Genomic DNA, 11,825 nt, shown 5'->3' on the forward strand with positions numbered 1-11,825 from the left:
TTTTTATGTCAGCCACAATATAAGGATGCCAACCAAAGTTTGCAGTCTTCCTTCTCTTAACTACAGTTTGCTCACACCTGTACCGTCTTGTTTCAAGACATGCTCCAAGCAAAGTCTATAAAAGAGGGCGGGGACTGTCTTGTTAGTTGATGAGACATTAATAATCGGTGATTGTATCTCCAATTCAAAGACAGAATTTCATCTACTTTGCAGTTGTTAAAAAATGTATTATTGCATACCATTTGCCTGAATAAGTAAACACTGGAAGTAGAACAAATTGTTAACTCACAACTTTCAGGAAAAGTTATGCCAAATCAGTAGCAGAATTGTGTAACAAACAATCCTTTTTTGGCAAATCATTTTTATGCCAAGGAGAAAATGGCCTTGAGCATAAATCCAAATGGGATACCTATAATCAGTCTGCACTTGCTTCTTACATTAAACCCAAGATTCAGCCACTTGCAAGCACAAAGATCCTATGTTCCTACATCAAGTACCAATTTTCCCAAGGTTTGACTGACGTGCAGAAGCAGAATAAAACCAGGTGGCCACAGCTACCTTCAAGGCACTAGTAATATCTGACCTACAAAGAAATAAGATTTTGGCCCACTACATCTGAGCCTCTGAAATGAAGCTAAACTGACAACAGAGTACTTTAAAAAATTCTGTAAACATCAAAAATATGCATTTGACACAACTGACAATCCTGCCCCAGATAGAAGAGTCCACTGGAGGGGTTCAGCAGAAAGCTGGGGCTAACAGGAGATCCAGCCACTCAGTTTTAGCCCACTGCCCTGCCTCTACTGCAGGGAGGCTCAGCCAGTGCACCCTTCTCGTGCAGGGGGAAACCTGGACTCTCAGGTCTCTCTCAGTGATCAGTTTGGCATTACACCAAACAGTGAGCTAAAAAATGTGCAGAAAATTCAGTTGAAGCAGGGCTACCTGTGCAGCCACACTCCAGAGGCACAGCTGATAGACCTGCTTGACCTCCCAGCTGGCACAAGGGACACACTGACTACTGGCAAGCTATAGATCTCTTTCCAAATGCAGACAGGGATGTAGCTTCTGACATCACTTTCTGATTTTAATAAAGCCAACAAAGCTTTGGAGAGATCTGTATTTGTCCAACCCCAAAAAACCTCTTACACTGGCCTTGGTTCAAGACAGCTCATGCTTAATTCGTCCTGCTTCAGCAAAAATATTAAGCATTCAGCACATGCTCGTCATGAGCTTTTCTGAATAAGGACAGCTTCCCAAGTCAGGCTGTAGGAGCACAGTGCAGTCCTGCTTGCCTTGGTGTCTGTCACACACTGATCCACAGAATGGAAGACTACAATATGCTAAAAATCTAATATGCGGCTTTTGGTTTTCTTTGAAAGGTGCCTGAAAACTATCTGATACAAAGAATGATTACACCTTTTTAATATTTTTTTTCAAGCAGTGAAGTAATCTGTATGCCAATGTGACTTTCCCTGTTCAGCTAATCTGTTCAGCTCAGAAAAACACCCTGGAAAAAGAAACCCCCCAACAACCTGAAGGTAAAGTGCTGTGCAGTGATTAAGCTGCCAGCTTTTGAACTAAACTGAAATTAATTAAACATGAGGAAAGCAACTGAAGTGTGGACAGAGAATGCTGTGGGACTGCAAATCCTCAAAAGGAGTCAAGATGTTCCCAACTCCAAATTTACACTTTCATCTAGTCAGGTATAGAAACCAACTGCTGCTCAGGCAGTAGGTAAGCAGATGGCAAGCACCAAGCAAAAATGAAACTGTGAAACGATGCACCGCTGACGAGGAGTCAGAAGAAGCGCAGTTATGTGTGCTTCCACCAGTGCTCACTGCATAGGTTCCTTAAACAAACTGCTTCAAACTTGGAGAACATCAAAAGCCAGATGGGTCTTCCTGAATGAATCTGCAGGCAAGGAGCCAGGATTCCCGTTTGCTGCAGAAATAGGCCTGGACTTGATTTGAGTCTTCTTAGCTCTGACAGGCTGGAGTCTGGCAGAACTCCCAATCCAAAATAAAACAGCATTCAAGTGAGACTGGGTTTTAACTAACAATAATAATAATAATGAAAATAAAATTTCAAATCACTCTTATTAGCTTTAAAACACACTTCTCTTTACAGTGCAGCATTCACCTTCCCCATTGCTGTTCTCTGGTTTGGGTACATAAATAAAAGCCCTATTCAAACAGAAGCTAAGAAAACAGTGAGAAGCAATTTGCAGCATCACAAATTTTTCAGCCTAACATAATTTCACTATCTAACCTATCCTGCTGTGTAAAACAAGCCAAATAATTTCTTGTTTTCCGTTGACACATGTAAAATTTGACTTTCCTTTAAAGCATACAAAGCTCTGATCCTACCAAAGTTTTGTAAATCCTATTTTAGCCATCACCCATGAGACATTTTTAAAAGAACACTACAGGTAGGAAACCCATCTTATAGTTATGTATATGTCATACATCAGGAATGATTCACCTAGCAACACAATCCTCTACCAACCTTTATCTTTTTTGGCTTGGAACTTATGTTTAAAACCAGAAGAAAGCATAGACTATTACATCAAAGTTTAAATCAGCTGCATTATAATTATCATGCTGATACCTCAATAAACACTGGGTGTTGGCTGGCCAGGATTGCCAAAAAAGATAGAGGTCCTGCCCTATTTGCTGTCTTTGACAATGTATATAATCACATCAAAGGAAAGTTCTCTGCATCACCGCTAACAGAAAAAAAAATCATCTGTACATTCTCTTTCCTGGAGTAAAATTAAAGAATTTTTTCATAACAAGAAAGTTTAAATTTTGCCTATAATGAAAAATAATTATAATGTGAAGCCCTTTCAGGCTTGCAGGACTTGCAGTACTCACTGAAGTCACTGGAGGCATTTTCATGAAGTTGAACGACCACTAGATATGCTAAGATTAAACCTGAATTTACAGGGACAAAAATGATAACAAAAAAAAACCCCAACCCAGATAATTCAAAATTACACTGAAGACACTTCAAGTTTAGGAGATTTCTGTGTGCATGTTTTATCTTTTTTGGGTCTTAAGTCTATCTGGGGGTGGAGGAGCAATGCAAAACTGGTTTTTGTTCTGCCATTTTGTTTTCATACCTGGCTTCCAGAAACATACTGAGCTCAATGTACGTGTTTTCTCAAAGCCTGTCCACGCTTCAGTGTCGGGGTTTTTTTCCCCCCGTTTAGGGAACAGGAGTGAAAACTGAAAAAATCTCTGTTTTAAATACACCTTCGAGCTTCTATCAGTGAAAACTCCTTAAGGTGAGGGGGACCTGGGAGGGGAAAGACTCTGGATGCAGGGAGAGCTGGGGTCCACTGTCCAGGATGCTCTTCATAGATGATTCTCCATCTCTCTCTGTGCCCTGCCAAACCTGTCCTGCCTTATCTGGGACATTTCTGAGATGTGACATGACAGGCAGGTTCGAAAGCTAAACTTTGGATAATGGTGGGCAAACAAAGGACATCGTTTTTGCATTATTTCTTTAATTACTTTAACCCTTGTTCGAACAGAAAGCATAAGGCCAGAGTAATTCAGCTTCCCCCTTTGTCATTTGCCTGCCATAAATATGCACCAGTCTGCATTTGAAAAGCCGAAGGAGGCTGCAAGCTTGCTGGACATTTATCATGCTCTGTTCCCTGTTAACAAGCAAATACTTTAGTTGAATGGCCCATTAGCAATCATTGTCAAATGCAGAATGCAAGGTGCTTGAATGTGACCGGCCTGTAAATTAGATGAGGTTGCCCCTGTGCTTTGGAGAATTTCAGCAAATGAATTGGATCTTTTGCTATAGATTTGTGAAGGTTAAGTTTCAACACAGGAAACCCATCTGAGCACTTCAGGTCCTGTGAATTCTGCCAATCCGTTCGGCTCCCTATATGCACTTGTTAATTTTTCATTTGTTAAATCACATCAGCAGCTTGACAGTTTGGGGTCTGGAGTCCCCTTTTCAGTCAGAATCGTGAAGATTTCCAGCATACTATTGGATAGGATAAGAATGATAAAGTCAAGCATGTAATTAACATCTTCATATAAAAAACCCTGGAATAATCAAACAAAGAAAAAAAAAAAAAACCCAAACCAAATCCACTTTAAAAGTGTCCAAGCCACTGCCAAACAAACAGCATGAATTCCATTTTGCCGAGCTCATCCCAGGCTCCTTCCCAGTAAAGAAAGACACAACTGTTATTGTAGGCTTCGGTGTTTTTTCCCCTTGTGTCTAGACTGCGCTTAACAAATGCAGAGTGCTTTCTTCTCCCCTCTTTGCAGACAAATGAACGGCAATAAAGTAGATATTTCTCATTTGAATCGTACCCCTGATTTGCAATGTAATGCTGACTTTAAATTGTGGGCGTTGAGGGTTGTCAGTTGGGTAGAAAAGCAAGTATTAACTATTTAAAGGCTCTTTAAGAGAAAAAGCAAGAAAAACCACATCCAAGTAGCTGCACTAGGAGAGGTATATCACTACCTTTACAGCTGCAGATCATTTAAAATAAATGATTAAACAATAGCTATATTGTCTGCCGGCTGAACTCAAGGGGCTGACAGCAAACTACTCATCCCAGTGATTGTAAGTTGGCTGGGGAGGAGGGGAAGGGGGGGAGGCAGATGCTTATCTCATTTCTAGATTTCAGCCAGCCTTTCGGAAATAAACACCACGTAGAGACTGAGCCAGAAACATTTGGTTATCTACAGCTTGACTGGTAAATAGGAATGGATGCTGGTTTGTTTGTGGTTGTTCGGTTTTTGGTTTTTCAGTTGTTTTTTTTTCTTTTATATTTTTGCAGGATAGGAAACACAAGAGATGCTAAAGTATCACCTGGCCTAGGCACAGACAATGCAGCATGTTTATCTTTGCTGCTCCCATGGAGTGTGAGATGGAGACCACAAACAAAAACACAGCTGAAATCAAAAGCTCTCTGTTTTCCTTCCAGATAACCCCAATACCAGCTCTCCCCTCTGTTCTCTGTGCCTTGCCAGTATGCTCCTGCCCGAAGCCCAAACAGATTAAGGCAACAAATCCCAAGTGCAGCCAATTCTTCAGAAAGGCTGCTGCTAGGGCAGGAGTTAAAAATGAGAATCTTCCACACCTCACAACTGCAACCATCTCAAGTTTTAATCGGCCCCCATCTCGGCAAAAAGCAGTAAATGAAATCTATCTTTACCATATTATACACCACCAATGAGCAAGAACTGAGCAGCTTTTCTTCACCGCTCCAACCACCCCAAGCCACAAGTAGGCCTTTCATAGTTCCTAATCCCGGCCCCCAAGTTTTGTGCGGTTTTCACATAATACCTTACAGCCCGGAGCAAGGCCCTTAGTTTATAACACCCCTTTCAGAGACGTGTCATTTCTAACATCAAGCTAATCTATATGTTGCCATGGCATCACCCTTTATCTGCCTTTACATCTTATGAACTGCATGGATTTACCACATTATTTTTATCTGAAAGACAGAAAATGGTGGTTTTATTGCCATACAATCAGATTACTGCTGCTAGTTTCTCTATGCCTTTTTACCATACTTCAATCAAAAGGGATCAGTTTCTTTATACTCTGCCCTTGATTTACATTACATCTGTAAAGACCTAGTCTGGGTTGTAATCCCCTTATTAACTATGACCAGGGTTGATTTGCCTAAAAATAAAAGCAAATTGTGTCAGACCTTTTCACTTTGTTTTTGATTCGGAACTACAAAATGGATTACTAAAGAAATCTTCAGAGTTCACACGGCTGGTATAGTACTGAATTTAAAATGAGAATTAAACAAGTTAAACATGGGAGCTGTGTCAACGGTTTACATTTTCCATCATGGGAGAAAGGCTGAACTGCATTTGTCTTTGTGCTCTCTGGCTTTAAGGAGACAATGAAGCCACAGGAGATTTTTCCAAGCCCTTCTAACACTGTCCATTTGCCATCCTCCCTTCCTCTGCTTTTTCATGCAACTCCTCCACAAACTCTTCTCCCTTGCTGCTCCCTTCCCAACCCCCCCACAAAAACTTCCCCTCCTTCAAGACAACAGTGTGTTAGTTAAAAGTCCACGTACTGTGTCACTCAGTATTTTAATCAAAATATTTCAAGCAGTTTAACATTCCTATGTAAGTTTCCACAACGCCTCACAAAGAATGAGCTCATAAGCAAATCCATGTAGATGTATGATAAATGACCAGAAAAACAGGTTTCTTTATGTCAGAAGCCAAGGCAGACAGACATTAGGCACACATGAATAACATTTTAATCACTAATTTTTTTCTCAGAAGAACACTTTCTTCTCATTTGCAACAAGCATTTTCAAGTACTGCAGGTTTGCACGATGCACGAAGACCAGATCATAAAGGAAAAAAGGTCCCCAAAGGAGGCCTGCCTGTGGCTGCTGCGCAGGCTGAAAGGCCTGTCCATGCCAGCGTGCCAGAGCAGCCACCTCAGCTCCTCATCTCCCAGGCCAGCAACCTTGGCCGAATTTGAGAGGATCCAGAGTGTCACACCTCAAGCAATGTGATCTCCTTACAATAGAACACGTAAGAGGGAAGGAAAAAAAAAAAAAAAAAAAAAAAAAAAAAAAAAAAAGAAAAAAAAAGGAGAAGGAAAAAAAACCCAGAGGAAGGCATTCTCATGTGTGGGAAGAGGGAGAACTTAAGTGATTTTAGCATGACTTTTAGTCACAGCCTTTCTAAAGGCAATTACTTCATTAAACCAAGTGAAATAACGTAGCACAGCTTACAGATAACATGCTTTAACATAATTACTATAAATAATATAGCAATTATATTCTACCTATGAAAGGCTGGGGAAAATAACCAGCTCAAGAAATCGGCCTTCAGTTTATTCTGAAATCATTTTGCTAATTCACCTGTGCTTCAGAGACCTGGCTACAAATGCCAGAACTATCAAATGGACTGACTGGGAGCCACCACTTGCTCCATCTATTAGCATGCCAAGTGTCAACAGCTATGTTTTGGGTACAATTTAGGAGCATGTGTTTAAACAATTTTAACCTTCCACTCCTGTTTCTTCAGCTTGAAGCTGTAATTGCATAGGTTAGAAAGTGTAGTCCCATAGCACAGGACTCCCAAATAAATTCCTGTCTAACTGAGAGCCTCCCAAACATGTTGTGTGATATCGTTTTAGCAAGCTCTTTGTGCTCTGGCTGGCTTGCCTGTCCTGTGAAACAAGGGCTGTCCATTACCTACAGTTTATCATCCTGACAAAATGTGAGGAATGTGGATGTGAAAGCACTAACAATTCCACCCCTGGTGCTTTCTCCTTTTTTTCCCTCTGTATTAAAACCGACAAGATTAACCCAAACGCAAACTGCAGAGCATAGTTCAAGGGGCTATTCAATCGGTAGTGAATGTGCATTTGTTTACCTACAAAAATAAGAATTTCAGATACAATGAGAAGCAGACTAGTCTATACACTACTGAATAGAACATTTAGCAGGGTCATCAATTGTAGTTTATTTTATCAGTTTCTGACATGTTAGCATTCATTCAGAGGCAAGCTGTGAAATATCCCATATATAACTGGTTATCAGAGGGAGAGAAAAACAGCTATATAATCTAACTTAATCAGTGTCAAAGGCACCACTTATGAGGATAACCTTCCACATGTCACTAAGGAGACCCGCCTTGATCGCTGGCCCATAGCACACAGGGAAATAGTGACGATTAGACATAAGTGATGCTTTTTTGAATGAGATTTCCCTACTACTTCACTGAAAGGTGCCCCATAACATTACTCTGGTCCTGCATGTGAAAGGCAGTGCAGAGCCCTTGTGAGGCGAAACTGAGGTAATCCATGCTATCTGCATACATTTCTTGTCTTGGCAGAAACAACACAGGCAGAAATTCTCCCACTAAAAGGTGTCAACAGGAGTTAAACCTAGAGTTATTTTTCCTCTGTGTTTTCAAGATCAGATGATCTAAAAGTTCTTCAGATAAGTCTTTAAAGTATGCCAAGACCATCCAAAACAACGAAGCAATATAATCACAGGTATAATTATTTTATGGAGGTCACTTCAATCTCATGATCTGGTCAAGGCAATAAAGCAGATTTCTAAAAAGATAAGGGGGGACCAGGGAGGGGAGATCTGTGTTCCAATAGCTACTGCATGCTCTCCATTCCAGCCACCTGCTAGAAATTATAACCCCTAGACTTCAGTGCAAAACGCTCCCTTTCAGTTTACACGCTCACCTTAACCTAAAATTCATTATTTCATACTTTATATTAACCTAACAACTTCTCCCATTTTAACTGCCTACCTGTTCAGCAGATTTTTGCCTTGAGACATTCAATAGAGTTAAATGCACAGCTTCCCTGAATAAATTAACCAGCATCAAAGATAGTTATTATTTCAAATCTAGAAAGGAGCTTTATTATTATACCATGCCAAGATCTATTCAACAGCTTTACTTCCCAAGCTAACAATCAGCTTGAATCCAGAGTGAGGACAACCTTCTCTAAGGAGAAATTATTCGGGATCCTTCAGGAAAACAAGTGTGAGAAGAATTAGTAAGAAATTCTGCTGGGAGAGGTAGAGCTGCCTCGCCAGCAGCAGTGTCAGGAATGCATTTGCAAGCCTCCTCGAACTCCAGGCCTCCAAGAGGCCTATAAATCACTAGCCCCAGCAATTGAAAAGACTAATTTTAATAGTGTACTTCTTCACTGTGGTGATTAAGCCTCAATGAATCACTCAAGAAAATTCAATTACATCAGCAACACAACCTATTTTTAAGCGTGCATTTAAGTTGAAAAAGTAATTAGATATTATCATTACATCTACCATTAACAACATTCAAACCTTTTTTGTAATCAAACAGCTTAGAATTAACTAAATGGAAACACAAATCGTGTTTGACAAAAGAAGCATATCCCCAGGCTCCGTGAGATGGGCTGAATTCAGCTGCTCGGATGCTTTCGTTTCACTGATGGCTAATAAAAGCCATCAAGGTAAGTTAAAAAAGAAGCGAAGCAGGTTGGGGCTGGCAGCGGAGAGCCCCGAGCAGCCGGCTCTTCTGCTTTGGAAGAGTGACCTCTGTAGGCACAAACCCAGCGAGGCCTGCCATGCAAAAGCATTCCCCTTCCTCCTAGGCCGAGCCAAGGCTGTTTTCCACCAGCACAGCAGGCCCACTCCTGCCATGCAACCCCGGCTCTCAGCCTTTGCCTTTCGAGAGCCTAAACAGCCTTATAAAGCCCGCTTTATAACCGGCCCGGCCGCTTCATCCTCCCCAGTGACGCCGTGCCTTTCTTAAGCCAAAGAAAGGCTTCAGCTGTGCAACATCATGCAAGCGCTGAGCCAGTGACTGGAGGTAAATTTTAAAAGGCTTCCCACCTGATGCATATACAAAATAAGTATTTGTCAATCAATATTACAAATAAAGACTTTGAATTGAGCAGTCCAGCGCGCTCCTGCCAGTTTCTTTCTTTCTTTTTTTTTTTAGTTCTTTTTCTCTAAGAAATATTAGGAAACTTCTCGGTAAAGAGAAACAGAGCAAGTATTAAAATAATACAGGCAGAAGTCTGTAGTGATTTTTTCATTTAGTGAAAGCAACAATAGATGATGACTAAGGCAAGGTAACTTGGTAAACTTGAGATGCTACTCCTAATTCAAACTTTGAAATCTTCACCAAAGTCCTAGAGATCCTGCCACCTGTGCAGGATTAATCCCTGATCCAGGAAATACTCCATTCATACTTGTCTCATCACCACCTAACATTTCCTCTACAAACTCCCCCGGGAAAACAAGACATGTACTTACTGGAGTTAATGGGAAACGCTAAATTCAATTAACACATTGCATATGATTTAATTTTAAACATATATAACTGAAGATGGAGCATGCATATAAAAATTATTTTAACCCATTTCTGCTTTAAAATTCTCTTAACTCATTAGAGTCCTACTTCTTCCTATCGTGATTTTTGTTCTCTAAACTAGTGATTCTAATCACAAAAGTTCAGAGGCTCTCACAAGTGAACAAAGCCAACTTCCATTTTGTACGTCAAAAATCCAAGGAGACAAAAGAGAAGTAGCTTTACATCACTGCCTGAGACTTTTCTTTAGAACAGCCCACTTTTCAAAAAGTTCCTCTTTCTAACAGCAATAAAGAGGGTTTTTTTTTTTTAAGATAACGCATCTCTTTTAAAAGTGAGCTTTAAAAGTGAAGTCCTGGGAACGCATGTGCATTTTCGCTTGGGTTTGTTAATGAAGAATGACACTATAAAGTTGTGTGATGGGTAATGCTTAGTTCATTACTCACTGACATGTGCCTTGATACCATCAACTCCACAACCAAATTTAGCCCTGTTATAAGCAGATGTAACTTCGCTGGAGTCAATGGGATGAGTTTGCATCTGCAGACGGAGAAGTTGGAGAGTATCACCCTTTCCTGGCAACTCAGCGCAGCCCGGCTCCTCCGCTGTTCCAGCCCGGGCGAGCCCGGACTTTGCCCGCAGATTTTATCCTGCTAGCGCCGCACCACTCCCCGGTCCGCCGCCCCGGTCCTCCCTCCTCCCTCCCGCCAGGGGCAGGGGGCGACGGGGCAGCTCCGCCGTCACACGAACCACCGGCCCCGGGAAGAGCCGGATCCCGCTGCCGGCCAGGCCGGAGCCCCCGCCGCCGCCGCTCACCGCTAGCGCACTCCGCCCGTCCCCGTGTCTGCCGGCGGCCGACCTGCGGCACCGTCCCGTCCCTCCCCCGCGCACGGAGGACAGCGCCGGTCCCCGGGGAGACGGCGGGCGGGAGCGGGATGGAAACTTACTTGGGGTTAGAGGAATTCCAATATATGGGGTCTAAAACGATGGACCGCGCCAGTGCAGTTCTGCATAAAACCATCACGGCTCCCCAGCAGTACTTCCAGGCGGAGGCATCTCGCCTCCGCGCTGCCATGGTCGCAGGCGGCACCGAGTCCCTCCCCGGAGCCTCGCCAACTCCGCCGTGCGCCTTCCCACGCACCTGAGCAGCAACAGCAGGGTGGGTGCCCGGTATCCCAACAGCCGGGATGATTGATAGGAAAAAAAGAATAATTTAAAAAATTAAAAAAAAAAATCAGTAAGGGTCGACGATGCACTTGGCGAGAACTGCAAGCAGATCTACTGAGTCATGTATGCCACTCGCATGTAGGAATATCTCCTGTGAGGTCAGATCCAAGCTACCTCCGAAGTAACAGCAATAGGAAAAAAAAAAAATTAAAAAAAAAAAGCAAACGCCTTAGTCCTTCCTCTTAGTGGGGGTCTCCCGGCTGCCTTGGAAGATGCCACTCAAACTGCCAACTCCCATTTGGATCCAGGGCGCCATACGCGTTCACAGCTCTAAGGCCCGCGTGAAAAGGAGTAAAACAAAAAATAAATTAAAAAGAGGTAAAATAAAGGGCGGCGGGAGAAATAAAAGGGTCGGGGGGAAAAGCTTCGGCGGGCGGCTCCTCCTGTATGTCTCTCACTGCTCCCCGCAGTTTGCAATCCGCACGGGCACCAGCTCGGGCTGTTTCGGGCAGCTCGGAAGCAACCGCGAGTCAATAAATCCACTCCGAGTCAGCTCCCCCAGTCCCAGGGAGACGCATCCGCAGGGCTCCGGCTTCCCCGAGGGGCACTGCTGTCCTTGTCGTCGGCAAAGACCACGGAGCGGAGCAAGGAAAGAAACAGGGACGGACAATAATGATTACAAAAATAAAAAATAAAATAAACCAAAACGGGGGGGTGGGGGGGTCGCAGCGTCAAATCGTCCCTCTCCCGTTGCGCGACCTGCAGTGCGCGCCGCGGCGGCTGACTGAGCAAGAGGAACGACGGGCGCGGGACTTGCGCCGA

The 11,825-nt window shown here is 42.9% G+C and overlaps 1 protein-coding gene across 1 annotated transcript in view; it reads right to left on the minus strand.

Moving 5' to 3' along the window:
* Positions 1-11,658, minus strand: part of EFNB2 (ephrin B2) — a 45,278-nt gene extending 33,620 nt beyond the window's left edge. Inside the window, exon 1 of the mRNA XM_058824816.1 lies at positions 10,784-11,658. Within this exon, the coding sequence (XP_058680799.1) occupies positions 10,784-10,911 (128 nt within the window). The 5' untranslated portion in view covers positions 10,912-11,658. The remainder of the gene's footprint in view (positions 1-10,783) is intronic.
* Between the last annotated feature and the right edge of the window lie 167 nt (positions 11,659-11,825).

Source organism: Ammospiza caudacuta, chromosome 2 (genome assembly GCF_027887145.1).
Source record: "Ammospiza caudacuta isolate bAmmCau1 chromosome 2, bAmmCau1.pri, whole genome shotgun sequence".
Classification (NCBI taxonomy): domain Eukaryota; kingdom Metazoa; phylum Chordata; class Aves; order Passeriformes; family Passerellidae; genus Ammospiza; species Ammospiza caudacuta.